This window comes from Trichoplusia ni, chromosome 12, assembly GCF_003590095.1.
Source record: "Trichoplusia ni isolate ovarian cell line Hi5 chromosome 12, tn1, whole genome shotgun sequence".
NCBI classification, from domain to species: Eukaryota; Metazoa; Arthropoda; class Insecta; order Lepidoptera; family Noctuidae; genus Trichoplusia; species Trichoplusia ni.
The window spans coordinates 6,186,758-6,211,894 of record NC_039489.1 but is presented as its reverse complement, the minus strand read 5'-3'; the positions used below and the strand labels follow the sequence as shown (position 1 = coordinate 6,211,894).

At 36.7% G+C, this 25,137-nt stretch overlaps 1 protein-coding gene and 1 pseudogene across 1 annotated transcript; both read left to right on the top strand.

The window, feature by feature from the left end:
- Positions 1-5,911: 5,911 nt before the first annotated feature.
- On the top strand, positions 5,912-15,217 carry LOC113499580 (annotated as a pseudogene).
- A 3,049-nt stretch (positions 15,218-18,266) lies between these two features.
- LOC113499579 lies at positions 18,267-24,303 on the top strand. The gene is made up of 9 exons (XM_026880094.1): positions 18,267-19,180; positions 19,269-19,491; positions 19,945-20,164; positions 20,237-20,534; positions 20,751-20,812; positions 22,307-23,150; positions 23,228-23,450; positions 23,722-23,941; positions 24,015-24,303. The coding sequence occupies exons 1-9, from the start codon at positions 18,359-18,361 to the stop codon at positions 24,301-24,303; spliced, it is 3,201 nt and encodes a 1,066-aa protein (XP_026735895.1). The 5' UTR covers positions 18,267-18,358.
- The last annotated feature ends 834 nt before the right edge of the window (positions 24,304-25,137 follow it).

Sequence of the window (25,137 nt, the reverse complement as noted above, 5' to 3'; positions counted from 1 at the left end):
GAAGCTTTTCCGGGTTGTGTTCGGGTTTCTTCGAACCCGCAAAGAGGACCCCAAAGATATTAAGGGGCAACACTTTGCAGAAGTTTCGTCCAATTTCCTCCCATTTAATATTTCCCGGTTTACCTTTAAAATTATTTAAATTGCTAACTAGCCGGAGCCTTAATAAAGGAGAATATCAAAAATCGTCGTTCATTGAAATGTTAATAGGAAATTATATCACTAAAAGTGAACTGTAAACATTTTATTAAAAAATAAGAAATATTTATAGAATCGCCGTGTTTGTAGTTAAACTCTTCTAAAACGGCTTGACTGATTCTCATAAAATGTTGTGTGCGTATTGGGCAGGTCTGAGAATTGGGCGACATTTGTTTTTGAATTCCTTAAGTGTTTTTTTTTCATATTCTGCCTCATGGCAAAACAATGTTTGGTAACTCAGCAAGATTTTTTTCATAAAAAGCATGTAAGAACTTGAAAATAAAAAGAACATGGCTTCAGCAATATAAATCAAAAAGTAAGAGAGCCCGCAGGCTGCAGACTTTTAGTCGGCCGATAGTTTTTTTTTTTTTTTTTTTTAAACAGTCGTCCTATTGCTCTGACTTAATCGCTCAATTAGGAAACATATTTTGAAGTGAGCGGTCGTATGATGAAAGTTTCGAGAAATGTTATTATTATTAGAAATGTTAATAACAAAAAGAAATCGAGAGTATTGAGTGCATCCCATCCACAGTGATAGATTATTAAAAGGAAAGTTGCAAAAAACAGCACAGTATAACTATAATTCTGTAAATATAATCTGGGAACTAATTGAATTTATTAAAGCGCCTAAAATATGTTTTATGGCTTAGTCGGCCGACTAAAAAATCGTCATGTGTGCGCCTGTGGTAGGGAGCCAATACTGATTATACGGCCGGCCGATAGTTTGCCGACAGTTTAATTTGAATTGAATCGGGATGCCCATCAAACTTGTTTATCGGCCGATACCAAATCGTCATAGTATGGGCACTTGCTGACATCTGCGTACTAATTAAGAGCCCGACCAAACTATCGGCCGGTAAAAAGTCTGTGGTCTGCGGGGGCTCTAAATCGACGGTAAGTTCTCTTATCAAGACATCTAGGAGGTCTGGCACACTCTCCATATAAGTAAAAAATTAAGATTTTACCTTCTATCCAAGCCCTCAGGTTCGTCTTCAATGAAAACATCTTCTCCAAGCCAAATCCTATACAATAAAAACAAACACCCTATCAATATGTAATTCTAAACCCCTCTTAAGATATCGGGACAAAGACGGTTCGGTGTATCAATTTGACCAAACCAGAGCTTTACTTTCATGGATAGAATTCAAAGAGGTTTTTTACATTGGCTCTCCTAAGGGCCCTTAATAAGTAAGTAGGTACGTGAGAATTGTCCTAACGATGGGCAAGGGACAAATTTGGAACAAATAACTATTGGGTTAGTCGAGGACAGCTGTTTTGGTAGGTCGTTATTTTTACTGCTTTTTAGGTGGAAATTAGGGTACTGTTACTAAGGTCTGTTTAGGCATTGTTAGAATATCATGAAAGGGAATTGAGTTACATTTTAGTGTTAATTGTAAACCGCAAATTTGGTAATTATCTATACTCTATACTAATACTTACTAATATATAAAGCTGAAGAGTTTGTTTGAACGCGCTCAGGAACTACTAGTTCAAATTGAAGAATTATTTTTTTGTTGAATAGACCATTCACCGAGGAAGGTTTTAGGCTATATACCATCACGCTGCAACTAATAGGAGTGATGGAAATGGAAAATGTGGAAAAAACGGGGAAGCATATTTATCTTCGTGGGCTTCCGTTCAAAAATTCTAACTTATATCTTCTAACCACGCGGACTAAGTCGGGGGCAACAGCTAGATTTAAGATATACCGTATACGATTGGAAGGGCTTTGAACTGTTTGCAAACTTAGTTAAATTTGATTTTGATTTAAAGTATTATCTCGATGCACTACTGGACAAAATAAAGCAAGTGGGGTTTTGAATTTCCCAACAATGGGATGTATGAAATATGTCAACGAACATTGTTAAACCATCAATTTCTCAACGCAGAACAAAGGCCTGTATTCCATTCTTTAATGAACATATTTTTTTTGGGTCCCGTACATTAATGGTGAAATGAAACCATATAACTGAAGCACCGCTGTTTGTTCGTCTATCAGCCAGTCACAATGAGATGCAGTCTCATTAACCATGAAAGCCAGAAAGTAAAATTTTTAACAGATAATGATTTTTTTCCTCCATTACCACAAATAATAAAAATAAAGATCGTAATGCTTCTTAATACCTTTTATTGTTTTTGGTCAATCGACTAATTTGATTTTGATTCTATTTTTACGGAACCCTCATTGTCACTAGTCCACTTCGACTCGCAGTTTCCTTTTTTATTTACCTATAAATGTTGTGTATTCGAGTATTCATCCATATGAATACAAAAGAAGTAAAACGATCAGCTAGTATTTCAATAGCCAATTCTCCGTAATTTGTAATAGGTACCGTATATTTTTGAAAGACTTAAATTACTTCCACGAGTCCCTTTGTTGTCATCAATTCTTGCTAGTTAAATTTAACAGCCCCGCTTCCAGTTAAACATTAATATTGTTTGATTATGCATTATACGTGACAATGTAATATTATGAAGATAATATGAGGAATCTGATGGACCTGATAGACTATAAAAGATACAGCCTTTTGGGCTATTGCATAGCTTCTATCGCAGGCCTTGAGCGCGGGGACTAAACCCAGAAATTCCGTAACGAAAAAACCTTACGCTCCCCACTCCGACGGGCACGGAGGTGTGGCTTGAAGGCCGTGCATCGTCTAACGTCGTGTCAGTTCGGCAGTCTTCGACACGGCGCTGTGTGTCATGCGATTAGACGTATTGTACGACTTTACGGAACTCGCCCGAATCGAGACGAGCTGCTCCGAAATCGGACGAATACATAATCAGCTGTTTGTGAGAAAGTATATAGGTGTATAAGTATTTATGCAATAGCTTTACCGCGGCAGACCCCGAGTGCCAGACTTTTTTTTATTTCATTCATTTACTGCTCATTATTGGCACGGTAAGGCACGTGTAACCTATTACACTAATAAAGAAAATTATAGCAAACGCAAATAAATTACCTATTTGCGTATAATGAAATGTCTTTGAGCAATCATGTCACAATACTTTAACCATTCAGACAAGATCACTTTTTACTCATCCGCAAACTCATCAGTTTGAAAATGTTCGAGGTACAGTATACTGAGGATCTTGTATATAGCCTGTTTTGGATTCCACTGCTGGGCAACGGCCTCCCCCTTTTTCTTCCAGAAATTTCTATATTTTGCGATTGCTGGCCACGCGCGTATCGCTTATAAAAAGACCTTTTACCTGCACAGACCAATTATAAGTAGTAACAGTAATCATAATATATATATACATCTTAGAATCTAAATTCATATTCTCAAAAGACTATTAAGTAGCGCTTTATAAATTTCAAATTACAATGGACAGCACCTAGTGTCGCGCACCCTTCACCGCTTGCTAAGTGCTTTCGCTGCGAGAGAAGAAACGGCGCAACAAACTCCCCAGCAACACGCTGTCTTTCCATTAAGAATGTGTGTCATCGAAAGTTTTATTATGCTTGTTCATACTGCAATCGGAAAATCTCGGACAATATACAGTATATAAAAATTATTAATCTAGTCTGACTAACCAGATAACCAGTGAGTAAACCACTTTATCATGTATGAAATGAAATCATTTATTCTAAATAGGATAGTCGTCATCACTTTTCTACTTATAAACGTTGTCATTTCCCAACTGGTTACCCTGAGAAGAAACATCGATACAAGTCATGTACGAATTAGATTATTTATATATTCAGCTGTAAAAAATCCTTATTCTTTAAGCAATAAATAAATATAAACTAGAGATCCCTCAGGGAAATCACGTTGACCGCAAGCGGACAACCTTTAATTCAAAAAGCAGCCTCTACATTCATTAGAGGGGATTTTATTAAGATATTTCTTCGATATTTCCTTTAAGATGACTCAGGTTTCTTTCATCGTTAAAAGGTTCTGGTTTTTCATTCTATTACGTGACTGTAATCATAATGAGTTAGTTTGTAACTTTTGTTAGTTATCGATTAGCTCATGTAAAACTAGTACTGAAAACTTTCATTAGAAAACTTAAAAGTAACCGTAACTTAAAACAAAAAACAATTATGCTTTCATATCGTACAAATACACCAAGACTCAGGACAAGCAATACACACATTGATTACACTAACGTTTGTTCTACGCAGGGATCGAACCCGCGATAAGTCGCCCTAGTGTTCTTATCAAGGTGACCTCAACCACTCGGCTACCCTTACAGTCAATACTTTTTAAAATACCAATTAATAATTACTTAGCTTACTCATTAAAAAAAACATGTTCAAACAAACCCCATCCACCCAATGTGTAACAGGTGTAACAATTTTTTTTTAAACTCCGGTTTTAATTTTCTTATCACAGTCGCGACACGGGGGTTAAAACCTTTCCCAAAACTGTTCTGCAAATTCTTAAGGTTTATGCTTTTCTTGACATGAACATGAACGGGAGCAATAAAAAGAGTAGACACATCGCCTTGGGCGTCTGTCAGCGTTTTGTTTCCTTGCATCTACATAATAACTGCTTGTAAAGCTCTTATGTAGCCAAACGATAATTTTACGATATCACATCACATTGTTACAGTGTGTGTATGTTTCTTACATCTCCAGGTTGTAATAGAAAAACATTTCCTTTTTTAATTTTCGAGTTTTCCTTGATATAGCACATGGCTAGGTATTTGACTGCTTTAAAGAAGGGTGATTGTAGTTTTGCTGCAACGGATATCCACCCCGACCAAACTAAAGAGAAGGCAGCCTACCTACTGCTGCAGAAAAAATGGCCCAGTAACGTATTACGTTAGGAAGGTATTTACTCTCCCAGAAAATATTATTACTTAAAATTCTTAAGTTCATTACCTTACTTTTATTTGAACGGTCTAAAATAATAAAATCAAAATGATCAAAAAAATTTAACCAACTAAATTATTTTTGACGAACAAAAATCGTCTAGAATCTTCACTCTGAACTTAATACTCCAATAAAGACTGAAAAATCCTGAAACAAGTTAACTATAAAACGTTCCTTTTCACTTATACCGCGCTAAGTCCTGAATATATTTTTATAACTATGATAACATAAAAATTTATGAGTCGCAACAGAATAGACACTTGGACGCATCGTAGACGCGACTAGCGCAAGCAAAATGGCCTCGGGCAATGGATTTTATCTTTTAATCTCTTCTTTATCTAACAGCTTTTAGTGTTAAAATAAATAGAAAAATAATGTGAGATATGTCGAAACACAATGTGATTATTTTGTGTTCGATGTTAGAGCTTTTTAAAAGACTGCTTGCGGTTTTGTAGACAATGTCATTGAGCAGATTTTTTGACCATATTGCAAATGCCGATTCAATGCATTTGAAAAAAATCATTAAAAAAAGCATCGCGCAGTTAGGAAGTTAATCCTTGTATCGAGGAGGTTTTCAAAAGCATTCAAATCACATGTTTTATACATGTGATACCCATATTAATTCCAAAACAAAAAAATATGAAAATAAGATCGGAACACATGTCCATTTTAAGTTACAAACATAATATTATACGTTAAAATGGAATTTGCGAACAGTTATTTCTGAATGACGTAAACACAACTGCTATCGATACGGCTTAAATAAAATAATGTAAATGATTAGACATAATACAAAAGAATGATGTAAGTGATACCGCTTAAAGGAAACCCTTATCTATCCTATTATCGCTAAAATCGGATATGAAAGGTAAAATACATGTAATAAATATTGTCAGTCATTTTGTAGAAGCAATTTAAAACGGTAAGTCTAACTGAGAACATGAGTATCTTGTTGTATCTACTCACGTGTTACGTTTTTTTTGTAAACTACAATGAAGCAGCGAGGATATTGGTAGTGGTTCCAAGTCCTACAATTAGTCATCAGTCGGTGTTTCGACCTCTGACTAAAGAGCTCGCTAAGAGAGGACACGATGTCACCGTCATCACAACAGATCCCGCCTTCCCGAAAGGAGGAGCCCCTGCTAACCTGACAGAAATCGATGTCCATGATATATCCTACGAAACGTTTTTAAAACACTTTTTATCGATACCTAGGTCAGATGACTTGCATCTTCAAATGAAAACAGCACTAGAAGCAGTTTTGAAAACTTTTGAGGTGCAAGTTAGAGATGACAAAGTGGCAAGTGTGATCCGAGATGGAAAGTTTGACTTACTCATTCTAGAGGCGTATTGTAGACCATTGTTAGCATATTCACACATTTTTAAAGTACCTGTAATACAAATGAGTAGTTTCGGAGCTGAGCGTCATAATTTACTTACCGTGGGTGCACCTATCCATCATATTCTTTACCCGCCTTTTACTCGTCAGCGCTTAAACAATCTAACATTATGGGAAAAAGCAACAGAATTGTATAAAACCTATAGAATTGAAAATATGTTTGATGATTTTATAAGCGAAGAAGACAAAGTACTAAAAATACTTTTCGGTGTCGACATTCCGTCGGTGAAGGAGCTGAGAGAAAATGTCGATTTGCTGTTTTTAAATGTGTTCCCAATATTTGAAGGTATTCGACCTGTTCCACCAAATGTTGTGTATATTGGAGGATTCCATCAAAAACCCCAAAAGGAATTACCTGCGGTAAGTTCTGTAATATTATTTCTAACTGATCATCGTGAAGCAACTAACATGTCAGTACAATTTGCAGGACCTCAAATCGTATTTAGATTCATCTAAAAATGGCGTGATCTATTTAAGTTTTGGTTCGACCATGGATCCTACTCTCCTACCTGCTGAGAGAATCCAAGTCCTAGTGAAAGCTGCTTCTCAGTTACCTTACGATGTGTTATGGAAGTGGAACGGAGACGAGCTGCCTGGACGTACTGAGAACATCAGAATCTCAAAGTGGTTGCCGCAGTCAGATTTACTTAGTAAGTGACGTGATCAATGAATTGACATTCATGTTGTATCATGAATCATTAAGACTGCACAGAGAGCCCAGCGATATATGTAGGTCACCACCCTAAATCCGAGCGTGACGTGACGCGCCTTTGATTACCGAGCAGGATAAAAAATTGAGTGATCACAACAACTTTTTTGAAGCCTTTGGAAGCCTGGAAGAATGCTGAAGAAAAGTTAGTGAAGGAGCAATTAGATAGATTTTTATTCGCATAATCTGGTTATCCTGAACGATTCTATGCTCAAAACTGTTTTTTTTTTATATTAATCAGAGAAATCCAATAACATTTGATGCTAGATTCCATTTGGTGAACGGAAAACATTAGTAAAGCTTAGGTTCAACGATTCGTCCTTATGTTTTTAACATAGTCAATATTTTTCAGGACATCCGAACATTAAAGTTTTTGTAACACAAGGAGGTCTACAATCTACAGATGAAGCCATAACAGCTGGCGTTCCAATGGTTGGAGTCCCATTACTGGGTGATCAGTGGTTTAATGTTGAAAGATATGAATACCATAAGATCGGGGTTCGGTTGGATTTAGAGAAGATTACAGTAGAAAACTTTAAGTCAACCGTGCTTAAAGTTATTGGAGATGAGAGGTATGATAAAATTATACTCATGACACATTTTTACCAACAATAGTATGTGACAAAAAATTGTTTTGGTTACGTCATACTTATTGTTGGGCTAGATTTTTAAGACTAGGGTGTCCCGTGTTGTCAAGTGTTTGTGTTTTGTGTACTTGGCCAATTAAAATAGGCATGGAAAATGAGCTTTGATTGTTTTGCCTTTGGGAATCTGGCACGTCCTTTTGCTTCCCCAGCGCTAATCAGAATTTTCGTTAAGTCACAAGAAAATTAATGTTTAATGATTTCTTGGAGTTTTACAAAATAAATATAAGTATTTATTTGTTTTTCATAAGCTTTAATTTGAAAACTATTTTTATAATATGTACGTTTTTAGCTATCGTCAAAACATCGTAAGATTACGCAGTCTTATGCATGATGAGGTGCAGACTCCACTGGAGCGCGCCGTGTGGTGGACAGAGTACGTGCTGCGGCACGGCGGCGCGAAGCACCTGCGCTCGCCCGCCGCCAACATCTCGTGGGCGGAGTACCTAGAATTGGAACTGGTGCTCACATTACTGGCAGGACTAATTACTTTACTTATTGCTAGTTTGATTATTGTAGCTAAGTTATTTACATATGTGTATTCTCGATCTCAGTCTCCAGTCAAAGTAAAAACGACTTGATTAATGTTATCTAGTTATACATCAAAAATATTAAAATAAGTGAGTGAATAAATATAATTTTTGATTGTCATTATTTTCTTGTAATATTTATCTTATAATTTTACAATCGTTATCGGAAATTGAGTCGATGGAAACAAAAACAGGAAAAAGTTGCCTAAATGCCATCGACAAAATACAAGGTATTTATTTACCTACAGTTATTTATTGATAAGATCCTATCATTTACACAATCATATATTATGATGAAAATAATAAAACATGGTTGCAGCTCTTCCTCAAAAAGAACGTATTCATACTTGACGTAGGTATTCATAATTTGATCTTATTCGGTGTCAGTAGTCTACCTATACACAAAATAAAAAACAATTTTAGCAGTGTTTTTCAGTTCCACCCAAGCATCATTATCATCATTTTCGTTAACATCGTCATCACCCTTGAATAACCAACTATTGGACATAGAATGACTTAGTATAGGGAAACACTTAGGAAGCAGTGTAGGGTGGGCGAAACTGGGTTCTGTCCAATGTAATCTAACCTTCAAAAAGTGATACATAGTAGCCTAATTTGAATAAATGACTTTTGATACTGATTTTGACTTTGAGAATGGCTCATTGTTTTCATTTTACGAACAAAAATGTCAAGACATTGCTTTTTTTGACTAAATAAATAGAATTTGAAGTTTCGTCCTTAAATACCAAAAAGGAACCGTTCACTTAGACTAGCTTAGTAATCTTTCCGTTTGTGTTTCTCAGGAGGTATCTTATGAATCATGATAGTAAGACAGTCGAAGTTTTCTCAAAAAAAGATAAGATTTTATTATTAATTTCCAATGATAAATTATTTAAAACTCAATCTAATCACACTTTGTCATCAAAAGCCATTCAATGCACGAATGTAAAGATAAGTGGATTACCGATGGGATGACGCAGCAAAATTATTTTATGCTGCTTTTATCCATGTAGCTAGGTGCAGATTTGATATATTATACATATGATTTGGGAGGAGCTCGTGGCTAAGCTATAACCGCATAAGTGATAAGATCACAGGTTAAGCTATGCTTGACGCGGTTGGTCTGTAGATGGGTGACCATCTTTGTCATAACGAGTTCCTCCGTGTTTCGGAAGGCACGTTAAGTTGTGGGTCCCGGCTGTTATTCCTACATCTTTGACAGTCGTTACAGGTAGTCAGAAGTTTGAAAAAGTCTGACAGCCAGTCTAACCAAGGGGTATCGGTTTGCCCAGGTAACTGGGTTAAGCAGGTCAGATAGGCAGTCGCTCCTTGTAAAACACTGGTACTTAGCTGAAACCGATTGGACTGGTAGCCGACCCCCAACATAGTTGGGAAAAGGCTAGGCCAATGATGATATGATTTGGTACAAACGGAACCAACATACTGTAACTCTTCTCATCCAGTTGTCTCATGAACTGCGATAGCTAAACAGCATCAGTATTGGTATCATAACAAATGAGACAATGCAATATTATAATGGCACAATAAATAGTCACAACTCTATCAAGGAGGATTCGTATTTAACCCATAATGACGGAAGCATCATCGCTTAATTTAAAACCTTATGTATCGTATTATCTTCCTAACAAGATAGAAATTAGAATCTGTCTATCTAATCTAGAATTTAATAATTAATTTTGGAGAAGCTAGTTACTGTAACTGTTAGCATGGGTGCCTTTCTTTATTTGTTTACGTGCTACATTTTATTCGTAAATGCTAATGAACGTCAGATTCGGTCACAGAAGAACACAAAGTCCTGGCTAGCACCAGATCCAATACTCGGCCAGAGCTATTCTTAATATTGTTATGCTACTCAGCTATCTCGGCTGAGTCAAATTAATGACTCAGCTATAAAAGATTTGGCAGACTTTAAACATGGTCCCGTGGTCGGTGTATGAAAGATTGTAACGCATTGCCATGTACCAACACAAAAACGCGGATGACGTAGCACGGCGGTTCAGGTTTAGTCCGTAAGAGTCTGACACTACTCATTTCCTCCCCTGAGGGATTGGGTGTTCATGAGGATTTCCCCGCCTTAACAAAAAACAAAGCTTTAGGAATGGTATCAGCCGCAGCTTTTGAACCCCAGTGAAGCTCTCCCAGGTTGAAATCTCCCACTATGCAGATAGGGGTATCCACCAATTCAAGAAGCCGGTTGCAGTTTGAAAGGTATCCCGATAAATAGTGAACCGTTGCATCATTTAATGATAATAAGAAAGTTGACATTTTCTCAAAAAAAGCATAAGGCTTAAGTACCTATAATCAATTGCCGTTTAACTGTTTTTATAAAATACATAGATTTAACACTATCTAATCACGCTGTGCCGTCAATGACAATTAATTGCATAAGGATTACCAATGTAATGACGCAGTATAAAAGAAGTCAAGTCTACCAATTTATCGAAGTATGCAGGGTTGATATATTTTGAATAATATATGGAACACAAAGTGCACAAACGAACGAACAATCACTGAGACTTCTCTCACCCGGGTTCTCATGAACCGCGATCGCTAAACCGGTATCGGTATAATAACAAATATCATCATCATCATCACCCCATATTCGTCCACAGCTGGACATAGGCCATAGGAATTAGGCTCTATTGATCTTCGGCTGTTCACAAATTTTACAATGCATTATAATGGCCATAAGAGCTCCTCAATAAATAGTCACAACGCCATCATGGATGATTCGTACTGACCCACGTAGTGTCAAGTGAATATCCTAAAGCTAGAAAATGACCATGAAAACACCACAATTAAACAGTTACCAAGTTATAATAAAACCTTATTTACCGTCGATAAACTGGAAAACCTAACAACACTGGGCAACATCAACAATCTCTTTTCAAACCCAGTTCCTAATTATTGAAATCTGAAATCGGCAATCCGCAGTGAACCGTGATTTATGTTCACAGTATGACATATTTTGTAGGCTGATTTTAGCTGGTATGACTAAAACTGACATAATCTTTTTATTACCTTAAATAGTGCTGTCATATACTAAGACAAACAATCATGTCATATTTTTATGAATCTTGATGATCATTAACGTTATCATCATAATAGAGCACTAAGTAGTGTAGTGTAATAGACTAGACTTTGTACAATTCGATGACGGAAGCATCATCGCTTAATTTAAAATCTTATCTTTTGTATTATCTTCTTAATAAGATATAAAAGAGAATTTAATCATCACTTTTTTAGACGCTACTGACTACTTGCAAGCATGGGTGCGTTTCTATATTCATTTACGTGTTACATTTTATTCCTAAGTGCTAATGAAGCAGCAAGGATACTAGTAGTGGTCCCAACTGCTGCAATAAGTCATCAGATGGTGTTTCGACCTCTGACTCAAGAATTAGCTAAGAGAGGACATGAAGTCACCGTCATCACAACAGATCCCGCATTCCCAAAAGGAGGAGCCCCTGCTAACCTGACAGAAATTGACATCCATGATTTATCATACGATACATGGTCAAAACACTTTTTTTCGAAACCCAGAACAAACGATCTGCATGGCCAAATGAAAACAGCCATGTACTCATTTTTGAAATTGTTTGAAGTGCAAGTAACACATGACAAAGTGGCAAATGTGATTCGGAATGGAAAGTTTGATTTACTGATTCTAGAGGCGTACTCTCGTCCATATCTGGTATTATCACATACTTTTAAAGTACCTGTAATACAAATGAGTAGTTTCGGTGCCACTTATTTTAATTTACTCACTGTCGGTGCTCCTATCCATCATCTACTTTATCCTTCGGTTCCTCGCCAGCGCTTAAACAATCTCACTTTATGGGAAAAAGCAACGGAACTGTATAATACCTATGCATTGGTGAAAATGTTTGAAGATCTCGCCGTTGAAGAAGACAAATCAGTACGAAAAATTTTCGGCGCCGACACTCCATCGGCGAAGGAACTGAGCAATAATGTCGACTTGCTGTTTTTAAATGTGTTCCCGATATTTGAAGGTATTCGACCTGTTCCACCAAATGTTGTGTATATTGGAGGATTACATCAGAATCCACAAAAGGAATTACCATCGGTGAGTTTTAAAAGCTTTTGAAAATATAATATTATTGACTGTTTAGGTGAATATTATTTTCAATTAACTTTCGTTGTAATTTTAGTGCAAAACAACTAATCTGAATTGACAATTAATTTGCAGGACCTCAAATCGTATTTAGATTCATCTAAAAACGGCGTGATCTATTTAAGTTTTGGAACGAGTGTGGACCCTACTCTCCTACCTCCTGAGAGAATCAACGTACTAGTGAAAGCCGTCTCTCAGTTACCTTACGATGTTTTATGGAAGTGGAACGGAGACGAGCTGCCTGGACGTACTGAGAACATCAAAATCTCAAAGTGGTTGCCGCAGTCAGATCTACTGAGTAAGTACCGAGTCCAATGAAGTGGCAATAAAATGTATTCATCATTCTGACTAGGAAAGTGATCAGATTTATATGGGGTCAGAGTAGTAATTATTCTTGCGTATTTTTTTTGGATATTTAAATAAGGTACAATTTGCACGTGTTTCTCGAATATAGGGTATTTTTAAAAAGCGTGTATAAAAACCTATAACTGAAACAAATAATGTTTAAACTATCTATGATACATGATCGAAGACTCCAAATGAAAAAAATTGTGCAGAGTAAAAATATACGATAATAATTTCGTACAATACTCGTATAATACGTACAATAATTTCCAGTCAACAAATGAATAAATGATCTTGTTTTTTTTCAGGGCATCCAAAAATAAAGTTATTTGTAACACAAGGAGGCCTACAATCTACGGATGAAGCCATAACAGCTGGCGTTCCACTAATCGGAATCCCATTACTGGCTGATCAGTGGTTTAATGTTGAAAGATATGAATCACACAAGATCGGGGTTCGTTTAGATTTGGAGAAGATTACAGTCAAAAACTTTAAGTCAACCGTACTCAAAGTTATTGGAGATGACAGGTACTACAAAATTTTACTTATGTACTCGACAATTTGTTTTCATTTTTATATATTGAGCTAAATTTTACGATTAATCCATTCCGTTTACGAAAATATGAAATGGAAAAGATCGCCGGTGAGTTAATCTTGTAGGAATGAAGCTTTTTTTTCCATGAGCCATTAAATTTTTAACAATGTCGACCGAGTTACAAAAAAAGGGATCTTTATTGTTTTCTGTATCTCTAGGCCGTACAATTATATAATAAGTTTTCGGTTCATTTCGAGAACAGCAGCAATTTCATAAATATTCAACGTTTTCAGCTATCGCCAGAATATAGTAAGATTGCGTAGCTTGATGCGTGACGAGGTGCAGACTTCGCTGGAGCGCGCCGTGTGGTGGACGGAGTACGTGCTGCGGCACGGCGGCGCGAAGCACCTGCGCTCGCCCGCCGCCAACATCTCGTGGGCGGAGTACCTAGAACTGGAACTGATGCTCACATTACTGGCAGGACTGTTAACGGTTCTTATTGTCTTATTGATTGTGTTACGTACTAGTGAAAGCCGTCTCTCAGTTACCTTACGATGTTTTATGGAAGTGGAACGGAGACGAGCTGCCTGGACGTACTGAGAACATCAAAATCTCAAAGTGGTTGCCGCAGTCAGATCTACTGAGTAAGTACCGAGTCCAATGAAGTGGCAATAAAATGTATTCATCATTCTGACTAGGAAAGTGATCAGATTTATATGGGGTCAGAGTAGTAATTATTCTTGCGTATTTTTTTTGGATATTTAAATAAGGTACAATTTGCACGTGTTTCTCGAATATAGGGTATTTTTAAAAAGCGTGTATAAAAACCTATAACTGAAACAAATAATGTTTAAACTATCTATGATACATGATCGAAGACTCCAAATGAAAAAAATTGTGCAGAGTAAAAATATACGATAATAATTTCGTACAATACTCGTATAATACGTACAATAATTTCCAGTCAACAAATGAATAAATGATCTTGTTTTTTTTCAGGGCATCCAAAAATAAAGTTATTTGTAACACAAGGAGGCCTACAATCTACGGATGAAGCCATAACAGCTGGCGTTCCACTAATCGGAATCCCATTACTGGCTGATCAGTGGTTTAATGTTGAAAGATATGAATCACACAAGATCGGGGTTCGTTTAGATTTGGAGAAGATTACAGTCAAAAACTTTAAGTCAACCGTACTCAAAGTTATTGGAGATGACAGGTACTACAAAATTTTACTTATGTACTCGACAATTTGTTTTCATTTTTATATATTGAGCTAAATTTTACGATTAATCCATTCCGTTTACGAAAATATGAAATGGAAAAGATCGCCGGTGAGTTAATCTTGTAGGAATGAAGCTTTTTTTTCCATGAGCCATTAAATTTTTAACAATGTCGACCGAGTTACAAAAAAAGGGATCTTTATTGTTTTCTGTATCTCTAGGCCGTACAATTATATAATAAGTTTTCGGTTCATTTCGAGAACAGCAGCAATTTCATAAATATTCAACGTTTTCAGCTATCGCCAGAATATAGTAAGATTGCGTAGCTTGATGCGTGACGAGGTGCAGACTTCGCTGGAGCGCGCCGTGTGGTGGACGGAGTACGTGCTGCGGCACGGCGGCGCGAAGCACCTGCGCTCGCCCGCCGCCAACATCTCGTGGGCGGAGTACCTAGAACTGGAACTGATGCTCACATTACTGGCAGGACTGTTAACGGTTCTTATTGTCTTATTGATTGTGTTACGTAAATTATTTAGATATGTATATAATTCATTAGAATCTCCAGTCAAAGTAAAAAGGACATAATTAAAATTTCGTTGATGTATACTTTGTAAACATTATTATAATTTAATGTGATATTAAATAATATAATTTAGACTGAGAGTTTGGTTTGTACCTAAAATTAAACGAATTTTACTAGAAAGCTGAGCTTTGAACGAAGATAAAAAATATCAAAAAGGGAAACCTATTTCGCATATCTTATCGAACAAACAATTACGCATTATTTGTTTTATTATAATCTCAATTTATCATTTCAGCAAGCATTAGATTAAAATAATAAAAGGGCAAAGTACTTTGACATTGTGTCATAATTATGTTGCTCTTTGGCCGTATCGATGTTCCAAAATATTTGTGCAGAATGACAAAATGAAAGTACTATTTGTGACTCAAAACTCTTACGATAAAAAACTAGGTATTTTGACAGTTTCTTCATCTCAACCACCTTTGTCGTCATCAGCACTGCGCAAACCACGGCTTAGTATAGAATTCCTTTTGTGTATACTATGATCTCTCGCGTCTTGTCTTTTGCTTCCAACCTATCTTTTCCATTATTTTAAGAAATCAACCTGAGCTGAGTTGTTATTATTTGGGACAGCACGTCACTTTCAACGTTCACGGCGTCAAAAATAATCACGACAGGTGTTGGCGAAAATATTAGGGTTCCTTAAAATAGGTCAGAATACATTCGTAAAAAGACAAAATCAAAATCAAAATCAAAATTCATTTATTCAAATTAGGCTACTAAGTAGCACTTTTTGAAGGTCATTTACATTGGACAGCACCCAGTTTCGCCCACCCTTCACCGCTTTCTAAGGGCTTTTGCTGTGAGAGAAGAAACGGCGCAACAAACTCCCCAGCAGCACGCTGTCATTCCGTTTACAAAAAATATTATAATTGTACAGAACAATAACAAAATAAGTGTGCAGGTGCCATGCCAAACAAACAAAAGTTTGAGGTCGCTGTATATAAGCCTATACGAAATTAAACTTTAAGTACTAAGGCCAAGGTCAGCAGACCGACCAGCCACCGCAAGCAGCACCCACTGCTGTTGACAGCTGTTGTTAATACCACTTGTGCTGAATAACCATTAAAGTGCTGTGGATCTGGTATGATTTTTACGATTCGTATCTACTAGTGGTGTAAACTAAACGCCTGATACAACAATAATAACAAACCGCAGTTAAACGACAACTCCAAAAGAACAGAAAATTGCTCGGAGGAGGCGGTAGAGCATACAGTGGAGGTCTGTCTTCGTCCGAAAGAGTAACCGTTGTGGGTTCCGCACATACCAATGCACAAAAAGCCTGTAATGATGATCCATATTGGATAAAGGGTGGGTGAAGGCCATATAATTTGGAATGTTTTATCCCAAAATATCATCATCCCTCAAAATTATTGAACTTTGAAATCCCGTCGCTCAGACAGCAGCTGATTTTCAAAGGGATTTAAGTGATGGTTGCAAGTCATTAGTCACTACTGATTTCAATTACTGTTTATCAACCGCATAATACTTGTTACTTATTGTCAGTCTATATTTTCTGATTGCTTTATCAACTTACCTTAAATAAATGAGAGTGACATTGCAGGAATGTGTACAGCCTAAATGACTTCTTAATAATATTGTTAAAGGAAATACGACTGACTTCTAATTTTTCCAACCATTTTCAATCGACTACAAAAAAATCGGTTTAAAGTGCCTTACTTTTTGGGTCCGAAACTAGTCGGTCAATCCCGATAAAAAAGCTAAAGCTACAAAGTGGAAGAAGGAATTTGAAAACAAAAGGGTGTTCTTTTCAGAACACCCTTTTGTTTTCAAATGCGATATTTTGCAATTTATGACGATTTACATCTTTTCACTTTCACTTTCGGTGTCACTAATATATACCGTCCCATGCATCTGACGTGGCTTAAAACACACTTGAAATTTCAGTCATGCTGGCTCACGATATTTTCCTTTACCGTCTTTAGTTAGAGAAGATATAATAACTTTGTAATACACGAAAAAAAGTGTGCGTTTGACTTGGCAGTTCAATAGTAATACCACTAAGTTGCACCTGTTTGAGATGATAATTTAAATCTATCGATTATATATATAGATAGATAAATATTATCGAACCACGTGCAGAATTTCTTTCAATAATTTGAGACACTCATGATGAGTTGAGTATTAATAATAATGAAATGCGTAATGCTGATTAAGCTTGTTAATTTAAGAATTTAAAGAAATCAAAACCTTTAGACTCGTTTATTACAACCAGAACGGACTTGTTTAAAATATTACATACTTGTTTATTTGGTATCTTTTTAAGCGTAGGTACATGAGTTTTGACTATAGATTACCAATTATTATAGTACAATGTATGCCTAAATTTTATGATTTTCTATCACAGCTCCGACGATAAGTGATGAGGTTGATGCGACGACTCTCTTTATACGTCGGCCTCCACACAAACGCGAAGGCAAGCCCTACTCAGCGGCCGGGGGCTCCCCGCAGCCGGCACGTGTAGCAATGCTATGTGTTTGAACGGCAACAAAACGCGACTGGCGTCACCCGGCGCGGGCGGTTAGGTTTAGTCAGTAAGAGTCTGACACTTCCCGTTCTTTCCCCCGAGAAGGTAGGTGTCAATGAGAATAAACCTGCATATAATTGAAAAAAAATGGATGGCGCTACGTAAGCATCGCTGCAGGTAATTTAAATGATTATCACCTGCTTATATTAGTAGGGCAGTTTCCCTTTAAACCACCATTCTCTTCAGCTCTTGGTACAATCTACTCCTTTTAAAATTACACTCTAAGGCTGTAGAGGTAGTTGTAGAAAGGAGGGTGCGAGGCTGTGTGAAGTCGTTTTTGCAACGGATTATTCTTTTACACCGAATTTTGTGAATGCTAGTCGTTGCAGGATTTACCGCTGGGTCCATACGTTTAACGCGTAATATGAGATAGCGAGAGATTTTAACTCAACGCAAATCATGATGTCACCTAAGTTATTTCAATGTTTTTTTTTTATAATGACAGTTGCGTTAGTATGTTACCTTTAATTAAAATATCTTATCAGCTGTAAATTCTTTATCAGGCAATTCTTTATCTTTATAAAATGTCTACGCGGCATGATTACTAATTTTTGGTTTAGTCTGCAGGATTTCGTAACAAGAAACTGTTGCTTCGATTTGATATAAAAAGAGGGATCTCAAAAATATACATCAGTTTGTGAGTGAAAGCACTTGAGTGAAATTGTAAATATGGGTGTTTTATTACATATAACATCATTTTATATTTTGTTTGTATATACAATTCAAGCCGCAAGGATACTGGTAGTAGTTCCAACTCCAACTATCAGCCATCAGTCAGTGTTTCGACCCCTTACGCAGGAGCTAGCTAAGAGAGGACACGATGTTACCGTCATCACAACAGATCCCGCCTTCCCGAAAGGAGGAGCCCCTGCTAATCTCACAGAAATTGATGTCCATGATACATCTCACGACGCGTCGATAAAAACCTCCTTTGCAAAATCTTCACTTGACCTAATTCAACAATTTAAACTTATACCAGAAATGGTATTGAGCATAATTGAGGTGCAGTTGAAAGATGAAAATGTGGCAAATTTGATACGTGATAAAAACCGGCAGTTTGATTTACTGATTTTAGAAGCATATTGCCGACCCTTGCTATTGTACTCACATATTTACAAAGTGCCTGTGATTCAAATGAGTAGCGCTGGTGCTTTTCGTAACTCTTTAAAACAATTCGGTGTTCCTACACATCCCTTACTTTACACGCATGTCCCAAGTCAGCGACTTAATAACCTAACCATGTGGGAAAAAGTTAAATCATTGTATTTTACCTACACTTTGGACAAAATAATGGACGATATGGTGGTAAAAGAAGACGCTTTTCTGAGAAAACATTTTGGTTCCGACTTTCCGTCTGTAACGGAACTGAGCAACAACGTCGATATGCTGTTTCTAAATGTCTTTCCGATATTTGAAGGCATTCGACCTGTGCCGCCTAATGTTGTGTTTACGGGAGGGCTGCATCAAAATCCAGTAAAGGAATTGCCTGAGGTACTTACTTATGACTTCTTCTAACGTTGCTTGCAAGTATCAAGTTTTAACTATTTTGCAACATCTAACAAAACAAAAAACATTTCAGGATCTGAAGTCATATCTGGATTCTTCTAAAAATGGTGTGGTGTATTTAAGTTTTGGTTCGACCATGGATCCTACTCTCTTACCTCCTGAAAGAATCCAAGTGCTAGTGAAGGCTGCCTCTCAGTTACCTTACGATGTGTTATGGAAGTGGAACGGAGACGAGCTGCCTGGACGCACTGAGAACATCAAAATCTCAAAGTGGTTGCCGCAGTCAGATCTACTCAGTAAGTAGCAACACCAAAAATTTAAAGCTTCCAAAAACTGACGAACAACTCGTGGACCTCATACAAATCAAATGGTAGCTTTGCACAACATATTGTCGAACATTTAATGCTATTACTTGGAGTCATAACGCGGTGCATTCCACATTTAAATGAATACTAAGCTTACGTGCGACATAGAGCCGACGACTGACATCTTTAACACAAAAAACATGGTTGAATAAAAAAATTTGCAAACATGAGTTATGTCACACTCTTACTTGATCTTGAATCGCTTACCTGGCAATGTTTTGCAATATTTCATACATCGACAGCGGGATTCCACAGGCCAGTAGTGTTGGCCGGCAGGTCACTTTCTTGTGACTGCAAACATCCTTGCAATTTTTTATTTAAAAAAAATAGGGCATACGCAGGATGGAGGGGTGATTACTTCATTTACGATCAATTATTTTTCAGGGCATCCCAAAATCAAGTTATTCATAACACAAGGTGGCCTACAATCAACAGACGAAGCGATTACAGCTGGCGTTCCGATGATTGGCGTCCCACTGCTCGGTGATCAATGGTTCAATGTTGAAAGATATGAATACTTCAAAATAGGAGTTCGATTGGATTTGGATATTATCACAGAAGATAATTTCAAAGCCACCGTACATAAAGTTATCGGCGATGACAGGTGCGTAAAACAGGAAAGTGAAATTTTGCGCAGATTGAATGGAATTTTTGTTATTATATTATTTTATTACAGCTATCGACAGAACATAGTGAGACTGCGTGGCCTGTTGCATGACGAGATGCAGACTCCACTGGAGCGCGCCGTGTGGTGGACGGAGTACGTGCTGCGGCACGGCGGCGCGAAGCACCTGCGCTCGCCCGCCGCCAACATCTCGTGGTGGGAGTATCTAGAACTGGAACTGGTGCTCACAGTACTTGGAGGAGTATTAGCTATTTCAAGTGTATTTATACTTATTGCCTTTAAAGCTTACATGTACTTGTTTGCAACTTACCCTGGTAAAAAAACTAGCCCAGGTAAAAAAAAGCGAAACTAATTTTTTGGCGTAATAAATATTTTACAATTAAGTAGGCTTTTCATGAGCATTTGCTTTCCCGATTTCTTTACTTCATTTATTTTCAGGTTGAGTTGACGATGTTGTCATGATATCTAATGTCCTCTTGTTTAGTGTCATGTCAGGCCTATGATGCCGTCTAAGCATATGATTTTCTGAAATTATTTTTATGTGATGATAAACATTGTAATATAGCCATTAACACCACTACGGTTGAAAACGATGTCTACGGAGCAGTTTATGACAAAGCTTAAAAAGTGAGAGAAACCAGAACTTTTTATTTGAAAAAAAAAAAGTTCTCACAAATTGTTGTGTTATTGTAAATTATAAGTTAATAGCTAAACTTTTTTCCGTTGTTGAGTAATTCTTCTGAGAAATTGACCTCCTTATATCTGCTTTAACAGTAACTGTCCAAATTCCTATGCAAATCCGATTACCGCGACGAAGTCATTTCAATTTGCGGGTAAATACAACGTATAGCAGTCACAAGTAATGTGACTTTTTAGTAGAAGAATTTTCAAAATCGGTTTAGTAGGCCTAGAGAATACCCCTACAACATAAAGAACTTATAAAGTTAGTTATGATAAACAAATTGTTTGGAAAAATACCGTCTACATAATTCGATTGATTAATTTTGATAAGGTCGCGGTACTCAGCATCAATCTCGTATTAATTTACTTTTTCATTTTTTTTATTAATTATTATTTTTTAAGCTTTCCCCAAATAATATGTATTAAAATATTTTTTTTCATTTATACCTAAAAAACAGAGTAGATACTTTATTTTAATACGAAATTATGAGTGGTCAATTTTTGTCTTTGAATTATTGTGCAATTAGGTCGACAAAGAAAAAGGCCTATTATGTCTCTCACAAATAATATTAGCAGTAAAATATTTTCGAAATTGGCTCAGCAATTCCTGTGACCCCCTAAAACACCAAAAATGCATAAATTACCTATTTATAATTATTATACTAGTATACTTTATAACGGTATACAGATTTTAAGGATTGATAAAAATGCGTAACAAATATAGAACTTCAGATTAGATTATTAAGATTATATTTAGTTTAGTAATGTACACTCGTGGACAAAATAAGGGGAACACATTTTTTCCGTAATTTCGTAGAATATTCATTTGTATTTCTGTGGCATTATAGCTCTCGAAGGAATTGAGCGATTTCAATTAGGGGCATTAAAGGTGAATTATTTGCAAATGTCCTTGGACAATACATGTTTAATAAAAAATCGTCGATCCATTTAAATGTTATGGGGGTAAGAGTTCTAATTGTAAGAGTCTTTTTTAAGCTACAAAGAGCAATTTAACTGTTTTGATTTGAGCTTCCAAGAGTTTAACTGAAATATATTATATTTTCACGTTTGTTTGATAAGACTTTTAGTCAACAGCATTTATAGAGTTAAAAGGAATAAAATAACTGTAAATGGGGACATCGATACAAAAAATAAACCTTATTTTAATAACTACCTGTATCTGTATCTAGAGCTATCACACGACAAAAACTCATATTTTGAAAGGATTTAATACTACTGCTTTTTCATCTATTATTCTCTACAAATAATAGTCGTCTTAGTGACAACCGAAAATTTTAGGTGTTGTGTTTCTTTAATTCTGCCAGTGTGTGTACGAACGTGTTGACAACAAGAGAGTCACTGAAACTGATAAACAATTATGGCCCCAATCTGATATAAAACCAGTAATCTTGAACATACAATAATAGTACTTTGTTGAAGGCAATTTCGTGTAGGTATAGACATGGGTATCTTGTTTTATTCACTAACGTTATATATTTTATTTGTGAATACAAACGAAGCGGCAAGGATATTGGTAGTAGTGCCAACTCCTGCCATCAGCCATCAGTCAGTGTTTCGACCTCTTACGCAGGAGCTAGCTAAGAGAGGACACGATGTCACCGTCATCACAACACATCCCGCCTTCCCGAAAGGAGGAGCGCCTGCTAACCTCACAGAAATAGACGTCCAAGATGTAAGCCACGACACGTGGACGAAGCCCTTTCTAGAAAAACCACCAACGAACATGGTTGATCAGATGAACCTCTTATCTGATATGATGGTGGACACAGTTGAGGCGCAGTTAAAAGATGAAAAGGTGGCAACTTTGCTTAATGATAAAAGCCGGCAATTTGATTTACTAATTTTAGAAGCGTTTTGCCGACCTTTGCTGCTATACTCACACATTTACAAAGTGCCGGTTATTCAAATGAGTAGCGCTGGAGCATTCCATGACTCTTACGTACAGTTTGGAGCTCCTACACATCCATTTCTTTATCCAATAGTCCCTAGCGAACGGACAAATAATCTTACATTATGGGAGAAACTAAAAGAATTGTACATAATTCATATCATGAACAATTTTGCGGATGACATAACGGTTAAAGGCGAAAAATTACTGAAAAGACTTTTTGGCGAAGATTCCCCAACAATGAAGGAACTGAGTAACAATGTGGATATGTTGTTTCTGAATGTATTCTCAATATTTTACGGAATTCGACCTGTGCCGCCAAATTTTGTTTACATAGGAGGTTTACACCAAAATCCAGATAAGGAATTGCCAGCGGTAAGCAATATCTCTAATTGTTTTCATATTTTTCTATCTTAAACATCATTTGCTTATTTTCTTTTATCTCATTTCAGGAACTCAAGTCATATCTAGATTCATCTAAAAAAGGCGTTGTGTATTTAAGTTTTGGTTCGAGCGTGGACCCCACCCTTTTACCTCCTGAGAGAATCCAAGTGTTAGTGAAAGCCGCCTCTAAGTTACCTTACGATGTGCTGTGGAAGTGGAACGGAGACGAGCTGCCTGGACGTACTGAGAACATCAGAATCTCAAAGTGGTTGCCGCAGTCAGATCTACTGAGTGAGTACCGTTTTTTAATAAACAAATATTAAAAATTGTGTCTGTTCACATCAAAGAGCTTATAATAATGTCAGTGTGGTTATCAAATCTGTAAGAAGTCTGATAAGAAACTGTTCATCGTTTTTAAAGCGCCACGGGACCATAAAGATCTATAAGAACTCAACCAGCTTTATAACCAACCAAAAATCCTAGAAAAGATTGTGAAAAAGACCAAAACAAAATAAGTTTTCAGTCTTAAGAGGACCTTAATTATTTGTTCCTAGCTTTTCAGAACATCCCAAAATTAAACTGTTCATAACACAAGGAGGTCTTCAATCAACAGACGAAGCAATAACAGCTGGCGTTCCGATGATTGGTGTTCCGTTGATGGCTGACCAGTTTTTTAATGTTGAAAGATATGAATATTTCAAAATAGGCTTACGATTGGACTTAAATGTCATCACTGAAGAGAATTTCATATCAACCGTGAATAAAATTATTGGAGATGATAGGTGCGTATAACAGGTTCCTAAACTGGATTCCGGTTTTAATGGTAATTAGTATCATCGTATTTTTTCATTGCAGTTATCGACAAAACATAGTAAAACTGCGTGGTCTTTTGCGTGACGAGGTGCAGACTCCACTGGAGCGCGCCGTGTGGTGGACGGAGTACGTGCTGCGGCACGGCGGCGCGAAGCACCTGCGCTCGCCCGCCGCCAACATCTCGTGGGCGGAGTATCTAGAACTGGAGCTGGTGCTCACATTACTTGGTGGAGTATTAGTTATTTTAGGCGCGTTGCTTTTGATTGTCGTTAAATTATATAAGTGCCTGTTTAGTCGAAAGGTAGCTCCTGTTAAATCGAAACGGAATTGATTTTTTTTTTGTATTAAATATGTCTCTATAACTCGTAATAAAAAAAAGCCTTTTTTACAAAAAAAAAGTGTTTAGCTTGTTTTCTCGATTTGACTAAAATTATATTTCAGTAATATTATAATAGACTAGCTGTTGCCCGCGTCTGGTGGTGGCGCCCGTGGTGTGGGTAAAAGATATAAGTTATGATTTATACCTGCCCTATTTTTTCATTTTTTCCATTGTATCTTCGATCCTATTAGTCGCAGCGTGATGGTTTATAGCTCAAAGCCTTCCTCGATGAATGGTCTATTCAACACAAAAAATTGGACCAGTAAGTAATTTTTCAATTTGGACCAGTAGTTCCTGAAATTAGCGCGTTCAAACAAACAAACAAACTCTTCATCGTTATATATTAGTATAGAGTATAGATAGATAATCAATGGATCCAACTACTACGTTACAAACTCTATTTAAAATTATAGTATGCGCGGTAAACATACAGGGACGCAGTTTCTTATGAAACACTGGTACTTAGCTGCATCCAGTTAGACTGGAACCCGACCCCAACATAGTTGGGAAAAGGTTAGGATGATGATAACATAACTTTGAAAATGTCACATTAGTACCTAAATGTTGGTTGCATGAATTGGGATCGAACCCAAGACCACGACAAGGATGATCAAATTGATCAATGCTTAAACATTCCTATAAAGGTAGATGCTTGTGTTGGGCAGTAGCACATGTATAGGCTGGTAAGTAAGGCTATACAAAGCATACTTATTTTGATAGGATTTAATAAATGTCGAATACAGCAGAATAACTATTAAGACTGCAGTCAACGTTCTCGGTAAAATT